At 37.3% G+C, this 20,736-nt stretch overlaps 1 protein-coding gene across 7 annotated transcripts in view; it reads right to left on the bottom strand.

The window, feature by feature from the left end:
• Window positions 1-1,199: 1,199 nt before the first annotated feature.
• LOC592122 (protein diaphanous homolog 2) overlaps window positions 1,200-20,736 on the bottom strand; it is a 70,758-nt gene continuing 51,221 nt past the window's right edge. For all 7 annotated transcript variants that reach the window (XM_030980626.1, XM_030980630.1, XM_030980629.1 and 4 more), the window contains exons 6-24: window positions 19,664-19,772; window positions 18,752-18,862; window positions 17,303-17,421; window positions 16,610-16,726; window positions 15,927-16,045; window positions 15,295-15,359; window positions 14,368-14,472; window positions 13,508-13,882; window positions 12,566-12,677; window positions 11,870-11,983; window positions 10,647-10,843; window positions 9,926-10,012; window positions 9,007-9,159; window positions 7,736-7,865; window positions 7,088-7,212; window positions 6,181-6,345; window positions 4,473-4,608; window positions 3,660-3,764; window positions 1,200-3,204 (exon numbers count right to left, since the gene is read on the bottom strand). In XM_030980626.1, coding sequence (XP_030836486.1) covers window positions 2,990-3,204; window positions 3,660-3,764; window positions 4,473-4,608; window positions 6,181-6,345; window positions 7,088-7,212; window positions 7,736-7,865; window positions 9,007-9,159; window positions 9,926-10,012; window positions 10,647-10,843; window positions 11,870-11,983; window positions 12,566-12,677; window positions 13,508-13,882; window positions 14,368-14,472; window positions 15,295-15,359; window positions 15,927-16,045; window positions 16,610-16,726; window positions 17,303-17,421; window positions 18,752-18,862; window positions 19,664-19,772 — 2,659 coding nt within the window. In that variant the 3' untranslated portion in view covers window positions 1,200-2,989. The remainder of the gene's footprint in view (window positions 3,205-3,659; window positions 3,765-4,472; window positions 4,609-6,180; window positions 6,346-7,087; window positions 7,213-7,735; window positions 7,866-9,006; window positions 9,160-9,925; window positions 10,013-10,646; window positions 10,844-11,869; window positions 11,984-12,565; window positions 12,678-13,507; window positions 13,883-14,367; window positions 14,473-15,294; window positions 15,360-15,926; window positions 16,046-16,609; window positions 16,727-17,302; window positions 17,422-18,751; window positions 18,863-19,663; window positions 19,773-20,736) is intronic.

Here is a 20,736-nt window from a genome sequence, read left to right on the forward strand (position 1 = left end):
AGTTGAAATCGAGTCTTAAGTTATGAAATTGTAAATAATAAACTCTTTACGTTGTATAGCTTCCTCTCAAGGTCAAGATATTATTTAAGCGATAAAATAATATTTCTTGACTTTGATCAACTGATTAGCTATTCCCGTTTAGAAGTTATATATCACAACTACATTTTCATGGACGCAGCTGCCGTTGAAATTTATCAAAATTTACCGGGAGCACCGGTACATTTTTATATTAAATTTTTTTTGAAAGCAGAAGTGTTTTAGAGGCTAAATTTTCTAGTGCTTATCCAGATGTATCAAAATTGTAAAGAATCACTATCCACACAATTTTCAAAATTTCCCAAAACTTTGTATTACCTTTAATGTTGATATCTGGTTCTAAAGCATTGGACATTTTTTATCGTGATTTCTGGTACTAAAGCATTGGACACTTATTACTGTGTGAAATTGATATGTAAGTTAAGCCCTTGCTTCTTATATTTACCAAAAATGTACTAGGTCGGATAGTTATGTTATAACAGAACAATTATATTAAGTAGATCTGGTACCTCAAAATTTCATTCACGATTTTGCTCGGGGCTGAATATTATTTAACATTATATGCAGTCAAAAATTTATTGGCTTTTGATTGGTTGTCACATGATCATAAATATTTCTCAAGGTTGCTCTGAAGAAGTACTATTTGGAAGTTGAAGCTTCGTTTCTTTTTTAAATCAAAAATCATAATTTCTGAAATTTTAGAATATACCATGCTTTCTTTTCGAAGTACTGGTTAAAAGTATGAGCCTCGGTGACTCCAATAGTACCATTATTGGGCAGGTCAATTTATACCATTTTGGATCAAATTTATTTTTGAAAACTGTATTTGAAATAATTTTATAACATGCTTTGCACATACATTACAAGCAAAATCATATGATTGTTGCTCATAAGAGTGGCTTAAAATTGAAGTAGAACAAGGACTACAATTTAAAGTTTATAGGAGTTGAAAATGAAGTAAACCATGTATTTATCTCATTGTAGCGCTTCTTACAATATAAAAATCAGAGATTATTACCCTGTGGGACCAAGGTACTTGGGATTATGAAGAGTGTATTTTGACTATTTATTTTTACCAGATGTGTACGACAATCCTAAGCTGTATCATGAATTATTAAAATGTCTGAAATCATTAAACAAACACAATGAGTAAAAGAAAGTTCTTTAGGTATAGTATTTTTTTATTGTCATGGAAAATATATTTACATTATAGAAACATTACCCTATCACCTCTGTATAAAATCAGAATATATCAAAATATACAATGTTATATCCAACCATATAGCATAGTGACACATGCAGAAGAGAAGATACAGAAATTAATAATTCTAGAGATGAGAGTGTTTACAGAACTTATAATAAAATGTACATCTAAAATAATTAATAAACATTACAAAAATAAAGACTGTACTTCAATATGCTCTCTGACAAATAATATAACCCTTCTAATACAAGATTTTGGACATTTACCATGTTATAAAAAAATACAAGAAGTAATTCTCAATATTCTAGTGAAAGCCCATTAGATTAGGTTAGATGTGATTCCCCCCCCCCCCTCAAAATTGCCCAATAATCTGCTTTGAATTGGTTCTTTTAAACTAATGAATTAAATGTTGTTCCTGAACAGCCCCCAAGTACGGTTATTTAAATAAACACCCGTTTCCTAATTCACAAAGTAAAACATTTTCCTCTACACAAATTATCTATTTCATGCATTAATTTTTTCCCTTTTATAGTTTGGTAGTACTGGTCATAGTCTTTCTTTCTTTTTTTTTTGCCCCTGATTTTCTACTCTGTTTATATAAAAGAGGACCTTGGAATTCAAATAAGTTGTTGTTAGCAAGACAAACATTATGACTTGTGTGATATATGCAATTTGCATTCTGATTATTGAAATGTCAAAAGCAACTATAAATTTGGTTACATCTATTGAACTTGGATAATATATCTTTCGAAATGGTACATAATCGAAGGATAAAAAAAAAAGCTTTTGCTGGTTCCATTCAAGTCGCATGGATAAGGTACTTAATTTATGAATATTGGACTACTTTATTAATACCTGGGCTTTGTATCAAAGTTAATATCTGACAAAACTCTGGTATAATGAACGCTGAAATATTTTATTTTCTTCAAAATCAATTTCTAAGAAACATCATCATAATCCAATTACCCTATTAAAGATCAAGAACAATTCATAACATACATGAACACATCATTGGTGTTTCGCTATTCTGCAACATTGTTTATATAATGCCAATCATTTTGCCCATTCTCATCTCGTCAAAAATGGGACCTAATGACATCTATTTCTGGACTGAATTATACAAATCTGAAATCGGGAAGACACTTTCATAGGGGTGGTGGATGTTTGGGCACAGTCCCACATAGATTCTTTGGTGTCGGTTCTCACGCATACGTCGCACCAATACTAGGGAAGGCTTGGCTCTGATGAGGTATCCAATGCATGATCGTTGTTGGCTTCATATCCACTGCGTCACCCTGTCTTAGTCCCACATATGAATAACATTATGTGCCTCAGCCCCATGCATGGTTTTTGATGCAGGCTCAACTTCCAACTGTTACCCTAAATGGGCACTGTTGCGAGCTACACATCCGAAGGCTCGTAGCTGCCTCTGCATATATATTTTGACATCAGCTACATGTATATTCCTGCATTCTCTTCAGTGTTGGCTACACATCCACATACTCCTCCTAGCCTCGGCCCCATGCATGTTCTTTCATGTTGGCTACACATCCAACTGTTATCCCTGCATCAGTCCCATACATGGTCGATGGTGCTGGGAAGACAGCCTCTGCTGCGTGCATGAAGTTTGATATTGGCTACACACCAAACTTTGATCTCGGCATTTGTCCCACACATTCTCTTTTGCGTTAGTTACACACATGCTCTTCGGTTCGGTGTTGGCTTTCCAATCCAACATTGCTCCCTGTACTATAACTGCCTTAATCTTTCCATCAGAGCATCACCATCCTGGCCCCCTTGGTCTCCTCCTCTCCTGCCCCTACTCCTCCCACCAGCATTGTTTGTATTATTTGTTCTGACCATGTTCGGTGAGGCACTTCCATTGATGTCAATCTCTGTTACTGAAACGGGCATCATCCTCCCGACCCTTGACCTCGACCTTTCCAATTGCCGCTGTCTCTCGGCTGTGGTGGGAAATAAATGTAAAATAACATACATGAACTTGGTATTTAAATACTATGTACCTCATTCTTATTTATATTGATTAAATTAGCCAAAAATATATCTTAGCAAGAAAAATCTATACTATACTTGTATCAGGGTATCAAGACAGATCAAAAATACTGCTATGACAGGCAGGCAATTTGTATAATCAATGAATCCAGATGAATCAAAGATTTGATGCAAGGAAATATTCAGAAATTCAATGAAAGATTTACAATAATGGTTGGTCTCCACGACACCGTCACCGTAAAAGTCAGAATTTCATTTAGAAAAAAATATCTTTGTGTGAGGTAGGAGTTTGTTTACACTTATGAATTTCACTCCATGGACAATTCTATTTAAGTCAATTTTCACCTATTGCAGAAAAAAAATCCACCTCATTTTAGTAATATTTCTCCACAACCATATCACTTACCTCCAGCTGCCCTTGCTTGTCCTCGTTTCTTGTGAGGTCTACTGAAGGCTGATCCACTCTGTAACGCTTCGATCAAGTTATCCATCACTCCCTCTTGGTCATCATCTAGAGAAACAAACACAAAACAATCATGGTCACAAAAGGATTGCTATTCTGTAAACAGTTGTACGGACATTGCTCTGCAATAGATATATTATGGATACATGCCGACCACATCTAAGATCAGACACAAAATATCAAGTACAAGGATTTTTTTGTATGTGAAGTCTTCTTTTAAATACAATTCCATAATATTTGGTCCTATAAAGAACATACCTTTGATGACTTGCCCAATAATATTAACATTCTAATTCAGGCACGCCCTTAAAGAATTACTCCCGGGACAACTTCTCCCTAAATCTAATGGTCACAAGTTATCTTTTTATAAGTCTGAAAAGTACATGCATGTCAAACCCTGTTTCCTTTGGAGAATTATGAACCCTCTGTCATTTTTGGAAATGTATGAACCTTGGGAATAAGGCATAAAAAGTTCTGAATTATAAACCCTTCTTTATTTTCAGTATGGAGGGGGAAGGGTGGTGATTCTTCTCAGGACTACATGTTTTCAAAATGACTTGCCCCAAGGAATCTGCATGTATGAGGTAAATTATCAAATAACATGAAATCTTATTCTAGTCAATTCAAAAGTTATACCGTGCCACAATGAATCAATGTTACTTGGCCTAATCAGTACATTTGTTGTGACGTTTGAATCTAACATCTAAAGGACCCCTGTGTAGATTAACAATGCTAAATTCAATTTGGATAAATTACCTATCGTCATATCAAGGAGATTGTTCTTCCTCTGTGATTTCATCTTCTTCTCTTGTTCCTTCTTCTCCTTTGCTTCCTTGGCTTTTTTGGCCTTCTCCTCTGCCTCAGATCTCTTCTTGTTCTCCTGTCTAGATTGCTGTAAACAAACAAACACAATTATTTACTCTCACTTGGTGAAAACCAAACAGACAAGATGACAACTGGACATCAATTGACTATTTAAAGAAATAAATACATAATGATGACCAAAAGTTTGTATATAAACAAACAAATAAAACTATGAATGTTTAGTCTGCTGTTTAGATATTCCAGACCCAATCTTTTCGCTTGCGGTAAAAATAAATATCGACCGGCCATTTAGAAGGCCATACACAAAAACGAAAAAATATTAAATGACAGCATATTCATCTTGTAGAAAAAACACAATCCCAACTGAACCAATGCTTTTTAAAAAAAAAAATTTGTATGTATATTAACAATGCAATAATCCCCTGAAAGCTATTGAGACAGTAAGATGAGGCTCAAAAGAAAATGACACAGGGTCTAATGAAATTAGCTAAACCTTCTCTGCCCTGCCTGACATGACAACAGTTACTGGACGAAAGGTGTAAGTTCACTTGTATTCAAGCGTGTTTTGCCAGATTTGAACAATAGTTACTTTAGACAGCACATAATTAGCATGTGTGAGACTCACAGACAGAGGAATGATTTATGCAAAGGAAATTCCTCCTCTCATTCAAAACAGGTGAATGTTTTAAATAAAAAGGCAAGAACTATTGTCATCAAAAGTTCTTGGATGGAGCATCCAAGACTTTGAATGCAGTAGTTTGAAAACAAGACAATCCTATTGAGTATGTTCAAAGGCAATGGCCCCTGCCAATTCATGCATACCAGAGTCAAACCACTATAGCTCACAAATGTTTCTATTCTTTGTATTGCCAGACCTAGCATCTATTGATGATTCAAAGGAGAAAGTCAATTGTTAATCAAATCAGGTCATGCATATTCGCAATTTGCTGCATGTTTATTCAGTAGTTTTTTCACTTGTAAGGGAGAAGTGATGCCTGCCACTAACTGTTACCCAAAACCCTTTTCAGCATGGTAGTGTATATAAGGAGACCATGCCTAGGGATGGGTGTGCCAAGAGGATCACATGCGGGGCCAGTATACAGACAGGGTTCATTTAGGGATGTTAGGGGTGTTAATTAGAATAAATTAACATCACTAACATAAATAGTATAAAAATAAGGGTGGGGGTTAGTTTAGGTGCTGTATACTGGCTCCCGTTTATTATCAGTTTTTCATGTCAGCTTTTTCCGCTGCCATGAATGTCCCCTGATGATACATGTAATGCTGGTGGCATTTTCGACTCGAAACCAATAAATAAACTTTATATATTTATCATTTTTGACGCGTATAATGAAATATCAAATTTTAACTAATAATAATGCTTCTTCTGTTTTTACATTGAGAACAGGGACATCAGAGATTAGGGACTTTTAGATTTGCACGACTGAGAACGTGGACTGCCCTTTTAAGGCGCTGGCAGTGACGTCACATTGCCTTACAAGGGCAGTCCGCGTTCTCCGTTGTGCAAATCTAAAAGTCCCTATTATTTCAGCTAAACTCATTACATAAAAGTGCGAACAGTTAGCTCTGGTGTACTGAAGAAAAAGGAAAAAAGCTCTGCCAGGATAAAATGTCTTACCTCGTATTCTGCAAGGAAAGTCTTGATATCACCAAAGAATTCCTCCATGGATTTCTTGGACATGTCAAAGGCGTAGAACTCAGCGATCTTTGTGTAGAGCTCCTTCATCTGGCTGTACATGCCCTCCAGAACCTTGTACTGGTCTTTGGCCTTCTTCAGAAACTCGTGAACATCGGAACAAGAAAGTGTTCAGTAAAGGAAATTTCAGTTTATTATAGCAGTGCTGAGAATAGCCAAGCAAACGTGTATATTCTGTACTTCTGAAATAAATATAGAATTTATAGAGACCTTTATAGGTTAATAGTTGTATATAATCAGATCCGTTTACCATGGGGCAGAGATTTTTATAAAAAAAGGTTAATGTAGTTATTTTAGTAAGGGCAAATCTGGCAATCATAAACAAATCTGCCAACCTTCCAAAGCAAAAATTAAAAAAGCTTAAGGGAATATTATGTTTCATACATTTGTAAGCTCTTTACACAGATATTGACAAAAAAGAAATTAATATTATGGCTTTGTAACACTTGTTTGAGGGCTAGAGTATGCATTAATGAATCATTCCTCAAAAATAAAAATAGTCTGTTGTTACGCATCAATGTAAACGTATTTAAATCTTTTCTGATAGAAAAATGGCTTGAATAGCAATGTATTGGTAATTGACTTTAATGACATAGTCAATAAATACCTTGGAAGGTAACCGAAATTCCTGAATATAGGGGTATCGCAAAGATTATTGAAAGTTCAGTGGTTCAAGTCTATATCTCTTTTTAGAAAGAGTCCAAACGGAGTCTGTTCTGGACAAGATGAAGGAGAAAGGACCCCCCCCCCCCCCCAAAAAAAAAAAAAAAAAAAAAAAAATGATGCTTAAATTCTACTGATGGTTTGTTTTTATTGCTGTAAAGGATATTTCCATGATAGATTTGAATCTGTCATTGACATTAGCCACTGGTTTGTACTTGTCCAAGTCCTTCTCTAATCCTTTGATTTCAGTCTTCATTTGCTTCATGTTCTTCTGAATGTTATCATCGGAAACTGGGTGGAGAGAGAAAAGAGTGCATGTAAGTTGTGAAAAAAAACATACTTTCAAATGATAATAACTGAAATACCGCAACTCGTATTGACCTGGGCCCCGTCTTATAAAGAGTTGATATCAATCGCAACTATGTTCATAAGAGATAGGAGACTTGCGATTGATTGGAGGACTATTGGAGCCTATTCCTGTGCGTCTATTAGCTAAACCTCCTCTGTCTTGGCTTGACTTGACTTGACCTAGAGGCAGGCAATATGTTGCTGGACTGTCGATCACAAGGTATGCAGTTTGAGTCCCGCCGTGGCACTAATGTCCTTTGGCAAGACATTGATCTACATTTGCCACACTCCACCCAGGTGAAGTAAATGGGGACCTGGTAGGAATTTATTCCTTGAAACGCAGCGCGCATGACAGCTGCACTGCTCAAGCCAGGGTAATTATGCTGCATTATTGTAGAGCGCTTTAAGAGACTTCTGATAAAGTAAGTGTTAGGCGCTATATAAGCAAATATAATTACTATCATACCTCTTGAGGCCTTGACTGCGTGTGTGATTGTCTCAGGGAAGTCTGCGATCTCAGGGTAGATGGTCTGCACCTGGTCAGCCAGGAAGTGGAGGAAGTTGATCTTGTTGTCGACTGACTTTGTACCTCTCAGCTGCAAGAGAGGGAGGGGAGAGGGATGATAAAGAAGGGAGATGGTTGCATGTAAATAAAGTATTGAAAAAGAGCTTTTTCACACTTACAAGAAGATAATAATAATAATATTCTGCTTTTATATAGCGCTTAATATATCAACAATATCTCTAAGTACTTTACAGATATACTATTACCCCAGTCATTGGATTCAATGCTTGCCCATACACACTGTGTGCACAATCTCCACTCCAAAAATTGTTTGACCAACAATGATGGTCGTATCCTACCGGGTACCCATTTAACACCTGGGTGATACTGTCAAAACAAGATTTTAGCATGCAAGAGACTTTGTCAAATTTTATAATTGCATGGCCCAGATCAACAAATCAAACGCTTGTACAGAGCTGCCAACCTCCAGAACAGAAAATCAGTAATCACAAGGCTCAAAATCAGTAATTTGGGGTATAAATCAGTAATTTCTTATGCGGCGCTATGAATCTAAAAAAACGACACGCCAACACTGCGCGGACGCATGATTATCTGAAATTTTTGGTGATTTTACTCACACAAAGATGTTAAGTATTGAATTTCAGGTCATCACAACACAGTTTATCATGAAAAATGGCTCCTATTCACAGCACTCGCTACGATAAATCATATTTAATTCATTAAAAAAAAAAAAAAAAAAATTTTTTTTTTTTTTTTTTTAATCCGTAATTTGAGACAACATTCCGTAATGGTCGTTAATTTCCGTACCAATTACGGAAAATCCGTACTAGTTGGCAGCTCTGCTTGTACTTTGAAATGCATGAACTTTCCTTGCCCCCTCCCCCCTCCCTCCCCTGACGGATAAAGACAAAGAGAACAAAGAAATAAAAGTGATAGACATGCTGGGACAAGGAGAAAGGTAGAGAAGGAGAAAGGGAGAGAAGGAGAAAGGGAGAGAAGGAGAAAGGGAGAGAGAGAAAGGACATGGAGGGAATAAAGAGTAAGTGTTGGGAGGACTGAATAAGAGAAACAAAAAAGAAATGGAAAGACATATAGCATGAAAGTTTTAGAGTGAAAGTTTTAGAGTGAAAGTTAGACATGGGAGGGTAAGGAGACAGGGACAGAAATTGAGGGAAGAGAGAAACAATTAAAAAACCAACACACACACTCACCTTTGTTAGGAAGTTGAGGTCAAATCCAAGTGACCCTGCATTCCTTGAACCTGAGTTCATGTAGTTACCAAAGAGAAGAATCAACTCCAGCAGCTTGTTGAAACTCTTACTATGTTTGAGCTCCTCGCAGGCCTTGGTCACTGTGGCGATTTCCTGTAATGGGAAAAAATGATCATGTCAAATGTTCAGTGTCTACATAAGAATTAGTCACAATAATATGAACATGAAGTATATTAAAACTAAAAGGTGTACATCTACATATGATCCTAAATGAATTTTGAATTGTGGCATTTCGATAGAAAATGTAAGCTTTGAAAGAGTGATAACTATTTTGGCACAACAGAAATATTTATCAGAGACCATGAAACAAAAAAAAAGACTTTCTAAGCTCATTACTAATAAAGAGATACATAGGCTATGAAGATTTCTGACATACTTGTTGTTCACTAAAGCAGGGCTCCCACTTAGCCGAGTTGGAGCCTCGAGTTGTGGCGAGCTGGCGCGAGCTTATGGCAAGCCGTTTTATCATCAAAACATATTTCTTGATATTAAGAATTCAATTCTTGATATCACGAAATCAAATTCTTGATATCAAGAATTACCATTGCTTTACAACGTAAAATTATTTCTTGATATCAAGAATTGATCAAGAAATATGTTTTAATGATAAAACGGCTTGCCATAAACTAGCGCCAGCTCCCCACAACTCAAGGCTCTAACTCGGCTAAGTGGGAGCCCTGATTTGGTGACTTCAAATTGCATGACGACAATATAAAGGGATTTTTTTAATAATTATACACATGAACCATACATGAAGAAGAAGAAGTGGTCTTATTATGTGACAGGATTGACGCCCATATTAGTCAAAAAGGTAAAGGCTTCATTATTCAGTACTATCCACCTTCTATTAGTAACTTACAGGCTTGATGTCTGTTATAAGCTCTGGGAATTTCATCTTGAAGAGGATGGCCTGTAACCTCTTCTGAAGACCCTTGATACTTCCAACCTACAGCGATTTAAAAAGAACAAGATAAAGAAAGATCTACGGTTTATTGTGGTATTCCGGACAAGATTTGGAATCATGAAGTCATTTTAATCTATACACTTTAACACTAAATTTAAGATGTATTTAACTATTGGATGAACGTAATTTGTGTAATAACAGATTTCAAGCTTAGTTTCAGGCTTTTTGGAAGCTCCCCTTGAATTTCTGCTCTAAATAATGTTGTCGTAAAAAGTACATTTATGATAATGTGATAACATACTTTACAATCAGTGGTTATGACTGCAGCCATCTTTTTTTAGAGATACCTCAGATAGCTAGCTATAAGCACTTACAATTGAGACTCAGCACATGAGTATATCTTAAAGTAATTATAATGATTTCAATAAAAAATGATTATTAAACAATTGAACATGCTTACATATCTTACAATCTTAAAAAAACAGGGAGCATTAACGATGACATTTTTTCAAATAATCAGAAAATCTAATTTCATGTCTCCAAGACATAAGAGGTGAAACCAATATACATCTAGAAGAAAAAGAAAGTAGGAATTCTGATTCAAGTTGGTAAAATTTCATGCATAATGACAAAATAACAAATAAATTATTTAAAAACATAGGAAAATAGGACTTGCCTGAACACAGAACTGCTCAGCTTCATTCATATCATTGAATTCATCTTTGAGAGCGTAGACTTGTTTGAGAGTCTCGGGCTCAGGCATGTTCTTGAGTAATGATTGGACCAGGCCCTCATTCAAGTGTTCCTCGTCGATCTCCAAGATCCGTCTCTTGATCTCCTCGTGAGGGATGCGCATTGAACCCAGCCAGATTGCTGCAGATATCAGAAGAAAAATAATTATTAACTTTCTTTAAAATTTTTATTTATTTTTATTCATTCAAACACATTTATTCAGGATGACAAAATCATTCCTAGGACTGTTTATTGTCTTTTACATCCATTTTTATAACTGAAGGGGGATGATGGGGGTGGGGAAAGCAAAATGAGGAATAGAAAAACAGGAACAGGAAGAAAAACAGAGGCTATTTTAAAAAAATGAATAAATATCACTCTGAACAGCATGTAGCTACCTCTGCTTTTATTTAAAAATATCATGACCTAAACAAAACAGATCCACCATTGTAAGTTCCTTGACAGTTTCCTGTGGTATCCCACAATCCCACAAAAGTAAATGCTTTCTACATTAAATAGATCATTGCTGTCGATATATCACAGCTAAACTGTAACCCAAAAAAACCCAAAACATTTCCCACATTTTGTCAAGGTCAAAAGAGAATGATATCACGGATCTGTACATGTAGTAATATTACTAACCATCTGTTGGAACATGTACATGTTTCATAAATACACAACATTAAATAAGAATACAATAAGCTTTGTTTCAGTCACATTTGTAAAATGCCAATTTAGAAAGGACCGATACAATTAATCCACATCATTACCCATTTAAAAGTGACTGGGCGATAATGCCCACCCGCATGCAGGCTACTAATCCAGTAACCAAGAGTGATAATAATATTAACTGAGCAGAATGGATGAATTATGCACCAGCACTTCTTGTTTGGATCAGCGTTTCCCTTGGCGTTCAATTGCTCTGGCCTTTATTTCATCAAAGATGTACATTGTAGGGTTAAGGTCGCTATGAGGTTTTAGGTAAGGTTTCAGGATAGGTTTAGGATCAGGATTAGAGAAGGTGTTGGGTCCAGGGTTGAAGTAAGGACTACGAAACTAAAAAAAAAAAAAAAGGAGGGGGGGGGTTAATTTATCAACGGAACAATGGCGACTCCCATGTTTTTCTCTACTGGTCTACATCATCTTATTATTGTTGAAGCTACTTACACAGATTCTGAGCTTCCTTGGCACTCAATACCTTCAGTTCCTTGACCTTTTTCTTCGTCTCCGTCTTACCATCCACGTCGGCTTCGATACCACCACCACCTCCTAGCTTCTTTCCTATGGGGCAAATAGAAGCAAATGATTTGTAAGTATGGCAATTTTTTTCTTCTTCTCCACACTTTCATTCCTTCAGAAAGATTAACGTGTCACTTTCACAAACTACCACCATCATGACATATACAACATGTATATTCCAATTATCATCCTACTTCTGACATGAAAAATTGAAAGTTAGATACTCTCTTTGTGAAGGGAAGAATGACGCATCTGTGTTTTAATTCAAAGTGTACAAATTTATGTTTAATCAAAATATGAGCTTCAAATATCATAAATTCTGTGAAGAGATTATCTGTTTTAACAGGTGAAGATTTGTTTAGGTTGATCTTATACATTTGAGTTGTAAACTGACTTTTATAGGTGATCAGTACACCCATGTTAATAGTCGATTATTAATGGGGCGGGGGTGGCTTGCTTGATATAGACGGTAATCTCTTCGGATCACTACCACATACAGTATGTTACTGTTTTCTAAAATTTGAAAAACAAACATTGTAGACATTCCAAGCACAGGAGAATACTATCGAAAAGCGTTGAAGGAATCAACAAAATCATATTTACGACTGATCACTGTAAAAATACCTGGTTTGGAAGCAAACAGGGCGGCTAACTGTTCCAAGACCTCCGTCTTCTCTAGTTTATCTTCTTTTGCGTTGACCCATAACGAGTGCTTCCCGAGTGTTCTGGGTTGAATCTGTTCATAGGAAAAGAGAATCATGGACCTTGGGATCAATCATTGTTACAAGGCAAGGGCAGCATTTCATGAAACCATCGCAAGTACAAGTCCGTTGACAACCCATAGACATGCTTGTTTTAGATTTTACACATGTTTTGTGAAGTCATGCCAAACCTTCTAAGATACTATATGAAAGAACCAAAATCTGTATTATAAAACCTGTTTCAAAAGATCATCAAGGGAGACTAAAATAGATACAATTTATGGAGAGCTAGTCTTATTCTGCACAAAAAACATACAGAAAATGATAGGTATCCATACATGAAATGACACTTATAAATTTAATTTATAACATATTGGTCCATACATTTAGCTTCAGATATGAAACCCGACTTTTAAAAAAATGTCTCACATTTCTGTATTTTACAATACATAGCTTAGTGGAAACATATTTGTTTTGATTTTTTTTAAAATTTGATTTGATTTATTGGTTTCTGCATCTTTTTTCTTTTTTCTTGAACCTTTTTTATTGAACCTATATTGTGGGCAGTTGCCATTCATTTACACGTTATTAGAAAAAACCCGCTTCAAATCAAAGGACCTTCTCTATCCACTTAAAGCCCATCTGTACTAGTTTAGCCAGGAGGGATTAGACCACGCTGCAAGGTCATCAACTCAGCTCTCAATGGACATAAGAAAAAGAGGATCATGGGGGACCAATGGTTACCGCTTAAGCATTGTTTTCTAAATAGAGGGAGCAAGTAGCTACAAGTAGTACAGTGGGGTTTTAAGGTTTACATCTCGACTAAAGATGGAATGCTTTTATGGAAACTGGCTTCGAACCTTACCTTGCTCCAATTTGCTCTCTTCATCGGGGCCTGGGGGTTGTACTTCTTCTTCTCCTTCATCCCGTGGGGTAGGGACTGCACCGGCGACATCCCCTTGAAACCCAGACCACCAAGCATGGGTACACCGCCCGGTGGAGGAGGGGGGCCTGGTGGACCCCCCATACCAGGTGGTGGAGGGGGAGGGGGTGGACCACCACCCATACCAGGTGGTGGAGGGGGTGGGGGTGGACCACCACCCATACCGGGTGGAGGTGGAGGGGGTGGGGGTGGACCACCACCCATACCAGGTGGTGGTGGAGGGGGAGGGGGAACACTTCCCCCAGGTGGTGGCGGTGGGACAGGACCTGTGGCAGCAACTACTGCTCCACTTGCGACCTGGGGAAGTATAAATGAAGAACAAGATCATTTCATAGCCAGCATAATCATCTTTAAAGTAAATCTTTTTAGTAATACTAACAATAACAAATTTTTAGCTTTTACAACTGCTCTGCTGCAAGACCTCGTAAATAATCAAAAATCTTCCACACAACTATAATATACTGGACAGTTATATTCATACATGAATCTACTTTAAAATATCATGTTAACACAAATAGTCCATGGGCCTCAGTATGACTTCAGTTTGTTAGAAAAGCATTAAAAAAGAACTAAGTGATTCACTCTTGTGATAGTTCAATGTCGATTGAAAACTGGTTGATCATCATGTGTCAGAGGTCAATGTGTATGCGGAAAGAGTTGCATGCATCATGTCACAAACACCATTACCGCTATTTTGCAAATGAATGCTCAGACATGATTTGACTCATTCCAATGTATATAAGCTACTTCTAGTTTGAGTCACAATATTTCCGTCTTCTTACCCGTTGTTTTAATTCCTCAAGTTCCTTCTCCGTCTCTTCAACTTTCTTATTGGCTTGACTTAGTTTGGCTTCAGATTCCTGCCTGGCTGTAACCTCTGTCTCCAACTATTAAACAACAAAGAAAAAGAAATCAATAATTAAAGTCACTGCAATTTGGTATACAGTCAAACCTGTCTACAGCGACCGCCCAAGGGGAACACAAAAAGTGGTCTTTGTGGACAAGTTCCTTTAGTACATGTTTCAATGAGAAACCATTTTCAAGGGGAAAAAAATGTACTTGTTGTAGACAGGTGGTCACTAAAGCAGGTTTGATTGTATATCAAACTAGTAAAATTCTTGAATAGAAAGCCAAGCACCCAAATAAAAGCATTGCATGAATAATGAGCATTAACAAAATTTGTCAGAATAGAGTGACAAAGTCAACATTCTTTGACATCATTAAAATTATAACATGCATAAAAAATGTATTTTCCTGGCAATAGCTGCAAAGACATAAAGTTTGTCAAACTATACCATCTCACAACTTTTCATAAAGGAGAGAGAGGGACTCAGAGAAAAAGAGAGAGAGAGAGAGGGAGGGAGGGAGGGAGGGAGGGAGAGGGAGGGAGAGGGAGAGAGAGAGAGAGAGAGAGAGAGAGAGAGAGGGGGGGAGAGAAAGGGGGAGAGAGAGAGAGAGAGAGGAGGGGGGGGGGGGGAGATAAAGGGGGGGGGGGGATAGAGGGATAGAGGGAGAGAGAGAGAGAGAGATAGATAAAGAGAGAGAGAGAGAGAGAGAGAGAGAGAGAGAGAGAGAGAGAGAAGAGGGAGAGGGAGACGTCTTTGGGTCCTTGTGTTGATGCATCTTTAATTACGAGAATATAAACTGGAAGAGTTGCTCCATTTTATTCAACTCAAAATGGTCTTAACTCTGACAACTATATTACTCACCTCTTTCTCTAGTTTGTCTGCCTTGCCTTCAATGCTTTCATATTTGGCCTTCTCTGCTAACCCCTCTATAAAACAATAAAACAATCAAACAGCGAGTGAGGGATACTCATTAACAGCAATATCATTTGAGAGTCCATATAGTGGCTGGATATTGAGAATAGTCCGGAGTAAAATATTTAGCATAGACAGAACTGATTGACCATAATGCCAAACATTAGAACTGGTAACTCTTTGTCAAGTGTGATACAGATAAACAAAGATAAGCGCTTGAATATTTGAAAATGATACTGTGAACAAGCAATAATCAGTATAAAGGCTGCATTTCATTGCATTGCTTTTATATCAATTTAAAAGCTATCATTAATTGAGTAGATTTAAGTGTGTATGTAAGATGCACCCATGCAAGGTAGTGATTCCCCTATAAGATTTGGATCATAAATCTGACTTTATGATTAGGATAATAAAATCTGTGCAACCTACACGTATGCGGACCTCTGATAGACCTATGCACACTGTAGTGATTTCTTTCAGTCATGATATTGCCCTTAATTGTTCAGAAACCGATATTCTACGGCTAACCTTCCCGCAAGTTTAATGATATGATATTGGTTTTAGTGGGAATACTTAATTACCTATGAGTGGGCCCACATCCACGTCAAATCGCTTGGTGTATGACATGTCGGGATCACAGCCGCTTTTATGGAGCACGATCTGAGATATGCATTCTTCTATTAACTTGAAGTACTGTGGCCTGCAAAAGGAGAACATTGGGGAAGATGAGAGGTCAGTCAAAGGTCAAAGGTCAACGATTGTGGCAAAGCAGTTATGCCTTTCCATGACAACCAATCATTTCAAACTGTGCATCATTTATTACGATAGGCACCTACATGTACTTGACTGAAATTTTGAAAAAAAATTCTCAATTTGAGTTGTACAGCAATCGCAACTTTAAGCCATTACATCTACCGGTATTAGATTTTTACTGTCATATCTAACGGCAGGCTAGAATTGAGGTGATATTTCTGAAATTATCATTCGTTCATACTCGCCATCACAAATGTGTATTAAATACCAAGGTAGACGAGTGGTCTTGAAATAGGGTGGTGTTGGGGGGGGGGGGGGGGGGGTCGAAACCAATCAAATGCACTGGTGTCCACTGGTAAATCAAATTAAAGTTACAGTACCAGGTCCTTAGATACGATACAATATATCAAGCCATTCATAGCTCAAAAACAAATGGGGTGAAAAATTATATTCTTTAATCTGCGCAGAAGATATGCTTTCAAATGGTAAATTACTTTGAATATTTGTTTACCTTATGTAGGTGTCCTCCCTGATTAGTATTAGGTGCTGGAGGATGGACAGGAAGTAGTTTTCTGACGGTGTGTTTGCGACGACCTGCTGTAGGAGCTGGAAGTTGCCCTCAAGGTCAGTGAACAGAGAAGGTCAAGGAGAAATGTCTTCAAAATTTGCAAATATGCTAACCCATAGCCTGGATCCGTCCACCCTCCCCTCATCCCCCCACCCCTCATCTGGGGTCAAACATTTTGTGTATTTCGGCCACCTTTAAAGCCCCACTGCACTACTTATAGCTACTTGCGCCCTCTATATAGCAAACAATGCCTAAGTGGTGACCAATTGTCCCCCATTGTCCCATTTTTTTCTTATGTTAATTGAGAGCTGATTTGATGAGATAACCATCTGTCAGTGACCATGCAGGGAGGTCTAATCCCTCCTGGTCAAACTAGTACAGACAGGCTTTAAGTTAAAAAAAATAAAAGTATCGTCAACCACATGCAGCACCCTCATTTTAGGATCACTATGGTTCAAAAAATAAATGCAAATGATCTGAAAAAGCAATCCGTTATCAAAGTAGGGTTATTTTGAATCAACACCCACAGACTTCATGTTAGAAATAGCTACAATTCTAAGAAATTTAGATTGATGTGAGTTTTACTGTGAATAAATAAATTCAAATCGTTTAATTTGTAGAGATTGTAAAGGATATTCCATCTCGACCCGGAGGCCCTCGAATCTATGCTGGAACTCTTCAAAGTCATCTTCTCTGTGCTCATCAAAGACTCTCATCTGAACGCCCAGCTCTTCACTTTGGTTATCACGAAGCTCCTGTGAGTGAGAGGAGAGGAGAGGTGGGAGGGGTGAATAACAAAGTATGAGTTAAGAGACTCTTAAGGAAGACTTAGTCTACATCTATTGAGAGATGACCCTCTAAGTTTCTGTGTCGATTGAAATCACCATCTTTGACTGATGTGTCACAATTGAAACAGGACTCAACTTTACTTTATTATATCTTCACATAATTTTTATAGCTGCTAATTAATCAATGTAACTCTTGATGTATCCCAAAGAATGCATTGCGGGATGAGAGGGGTCGATACTATTGAGACTTCAATTATAATCAATCAATCATATTTATAGAGTTATCAAAACAGAGCGAGAAAGAGAGATATAGACAGATAGACAGAGACAGAGAGACGTACAGATAGACAGAGAGAGAGAGAGACGTACAGATAGACAGAGACAGAGAGACGTACAGATAGACAGAGACAGAGAGACGTACAGATAGACAGAGAGAGAGAGAGACGTACAGATAGACAGAGACAGAGAGACGTACAGATAGACAGAGACAGAGAGACGTACAGATAGACAGAGACAGAGAGACGTACAGATAGACAGAGACAGAGAGACGTACAGATAGACAGAGACAGAGAGACGTACAGATAGACAGAGACAGAGAGACGTACAGATAGACAGAGACAGAGAGACGTACAGATAGACAGAGACAGAGAGACGTACAGATAGACAGAGACAGAGAGACGTACAGATAGACAGTGACAGAGAGACATAGACAGATAGACAGAGACAAAGAGACGTAGACAGATAGACAGAGACAGAGAGACGTACAGATAGACAGTGACAGAGAGACATAGACAGATAGACAGAGACAGAGAGACGTACAGATAGACAGAGACAGAGAGAGACGTACAGATAGACAGAGACAGAGAGACGTACAGATAGACAGTGAGAAGAGGAGAGGAGGGTGAGCAAGGCTTTGGGAAATATAAATGAGACTAATTAAGAGACAGACAAAAAGAGCAAGAATACTTTTAAGAAGTCATAAACATATAAATTTCATTAAACAGGATGTTGAAATCTTGTGTCTCCTGCACCTAATCTTTTTCAATCCTTAATGGTTCCACTTAAACTCCCTGGGTCTACAATACAGTTTGCTATATATGAACAAAGAGTCTCACCATTAATACACATGCATTAAATACACATTACAGAAACAAGTCAGCTTCTTCGATTAGTAACAGTTTTTAAACACCTTGTTCAGGAAGAAAGCACATATCATCATTTTGTCATGGGCTTACTGAAATAGTGAGGTTATAACTTATAATTAAAGTATTACATGTATGTTGGAAATATATCTTACCGGCAAGAGGTTGCTCATCCCGGTGCGGAGGAACTCATTCCGAAGATGTAACCTGAAGTCCAGATCCTCTGGGTTAGATATGATGGCATTCACTAGCTGCATACACACACACTACAAAGAGAAAACAAGAAATGGATTTAAGAAACTGGAATAAAAACATATTGTCCTACGGTCCTACCCCCTCTGTCACATGGTGCAACCACAACCCTACTGTAAATTTAATTATGTTGCGAAAGATGTCCCTTCCTATCAGAGTAAATCTTGTGATGTGGTAATTAATGGCAAGGAATAAATTGATCGTAGAATAGAGAAGAATTTGCACTGAATGTCCAAGAATACAAATGCCACATACATTTGCTACAAAACATATAGAACACATACTGGTAGTCACTGATCAAATTTCTGTTCTTCAGTACATGTCATTTTCTGCAGGTATTTTTTTGACAAGTTTGTTACCGGTAATACAATTGTTGCTCTATTACTTCATGTACATGATGAATATTTATGAATGAGCTTTAGCCAATAATGTTTGCAATTTCAATAAGTACTAAATTAACATGAAATTACATTGGAGCAAACTAAGTGATAAATGCGAATTCAATTAAAAGCAGATAGTAGACCAGTTGTATGAGAAACTGTGTGAGCTGACATTATCTCCAGTACCCACAATATCTCTTCTTAAAGCTTATCTGTACTAGTTTGGCCAGGAGAGATTAGACCTCCCTGCATGGTCACAGACAGGTGGTTATCTCATTAAATCAGCTCTCAATTAACATAAGAAAAAGGGGAACATGGGAGACAAACTGGTACCGCTTAAGCATCGTTTGCTATATAGAGGACGCAAGTAGCTATAAGTAGTGCAGTGGGGCTTTAAAAGAAGACAAAAAAGTCTGAGATTGCTAAAGTTTTTACCATGAGTTGAGGGTTATCCTCAAGATGGAGGGCCTCTACGATGGGTGAAAATCTTGGGCTGGACTTGGATTCTCCAACCTCCGTCAAAGCTGAGAGAACCTTCTCATGTCTGTGTGAGGAAAAGACAAGAGGATTAAAATTAGATTGTGTTACCAATTGACCAATGCATTCACCGTTATAGATCAGCAATGTCTAGGAATAACAGTTTTCACATTACACGTAATAGTTTGATCATATCAAAATAGCAGATTGCAAAATAACATCACATGTCACAGGAAAACACCAAGCTATGAAGAAAACAAAACAAAATGGAATATAAAGAATTTCTAACTAATCTTCAGTAATATAACTGTATTGTTTATTCATTTAGAAAATATATGCCATATACATGTACAATGTAGGAAAAAATACCCAAGTTGAATGGCATTATGTGACTTACCAATTAAACACTTTTGTCACCTTCTTGCAACAAAGTATGACACACATTATGACATGATTCCAATAATAATTCCACTGAATGCACCCTTAAAGAACTAGATGGAATTCGACTGCGCGCAGTCGAAAATGATGCCTCCGTCATAGAGCAATTTTACAAACCAAAACAGAAGAAATTTTTCAAATTCAAGTTCAATTGTAATCCATTAACAGGTTCTCAGAATATCGTGATTACAAACAATTTCTCATATACATATATGACCCTTTGAACTTTGACCTCATGATCCTAATATCTACTCAGCTCATTGGCTCTGCAAGATATCCAGAGTTAAATAGTAATCCATCTGTCAGTTCTAATGAGAATGCGTTCACAAGCTATTTTTGCATACATAATGAGCCCATGACCTTGGACCTTATGAACCAAGAATCTACACAGTTCATTGGCTCTGCAAGATACATAAATGATCTAAGTTTGGCAGGAATCCATCAATCTGTTCTAATGATAACGCGATCACAAGCTGTTTTTGCATACATAATGGGCGCTGTGACCTTTGACCTTTGACCTCGTTACCCAAAATCTAATAAGTTCATCGGCTCTGCAAGTAACATACATGACCTAAGTTTGGCAGGAATCCATC

The sequence above is a fragment of the Strongylocentrotus purpuratus genome, unplaced genomic scaffold (assembly GCF_000002235.5).
Source record: "Strongylocentrotus purpuratus isolate Spur 01 unplaced genomic scaffold, Spur_5.0 spur5_scaffold_11, whole genome shotgun sequence".
Classification (NCBI taxonomy): domain Eukaryota; kingdom Metazoa; phylum Echinodermata; class Echinoidea; order Camarodonta; family Strongylocentrotidae; genus Strongylocentrotus; species Strongylocentrotus purpuratus.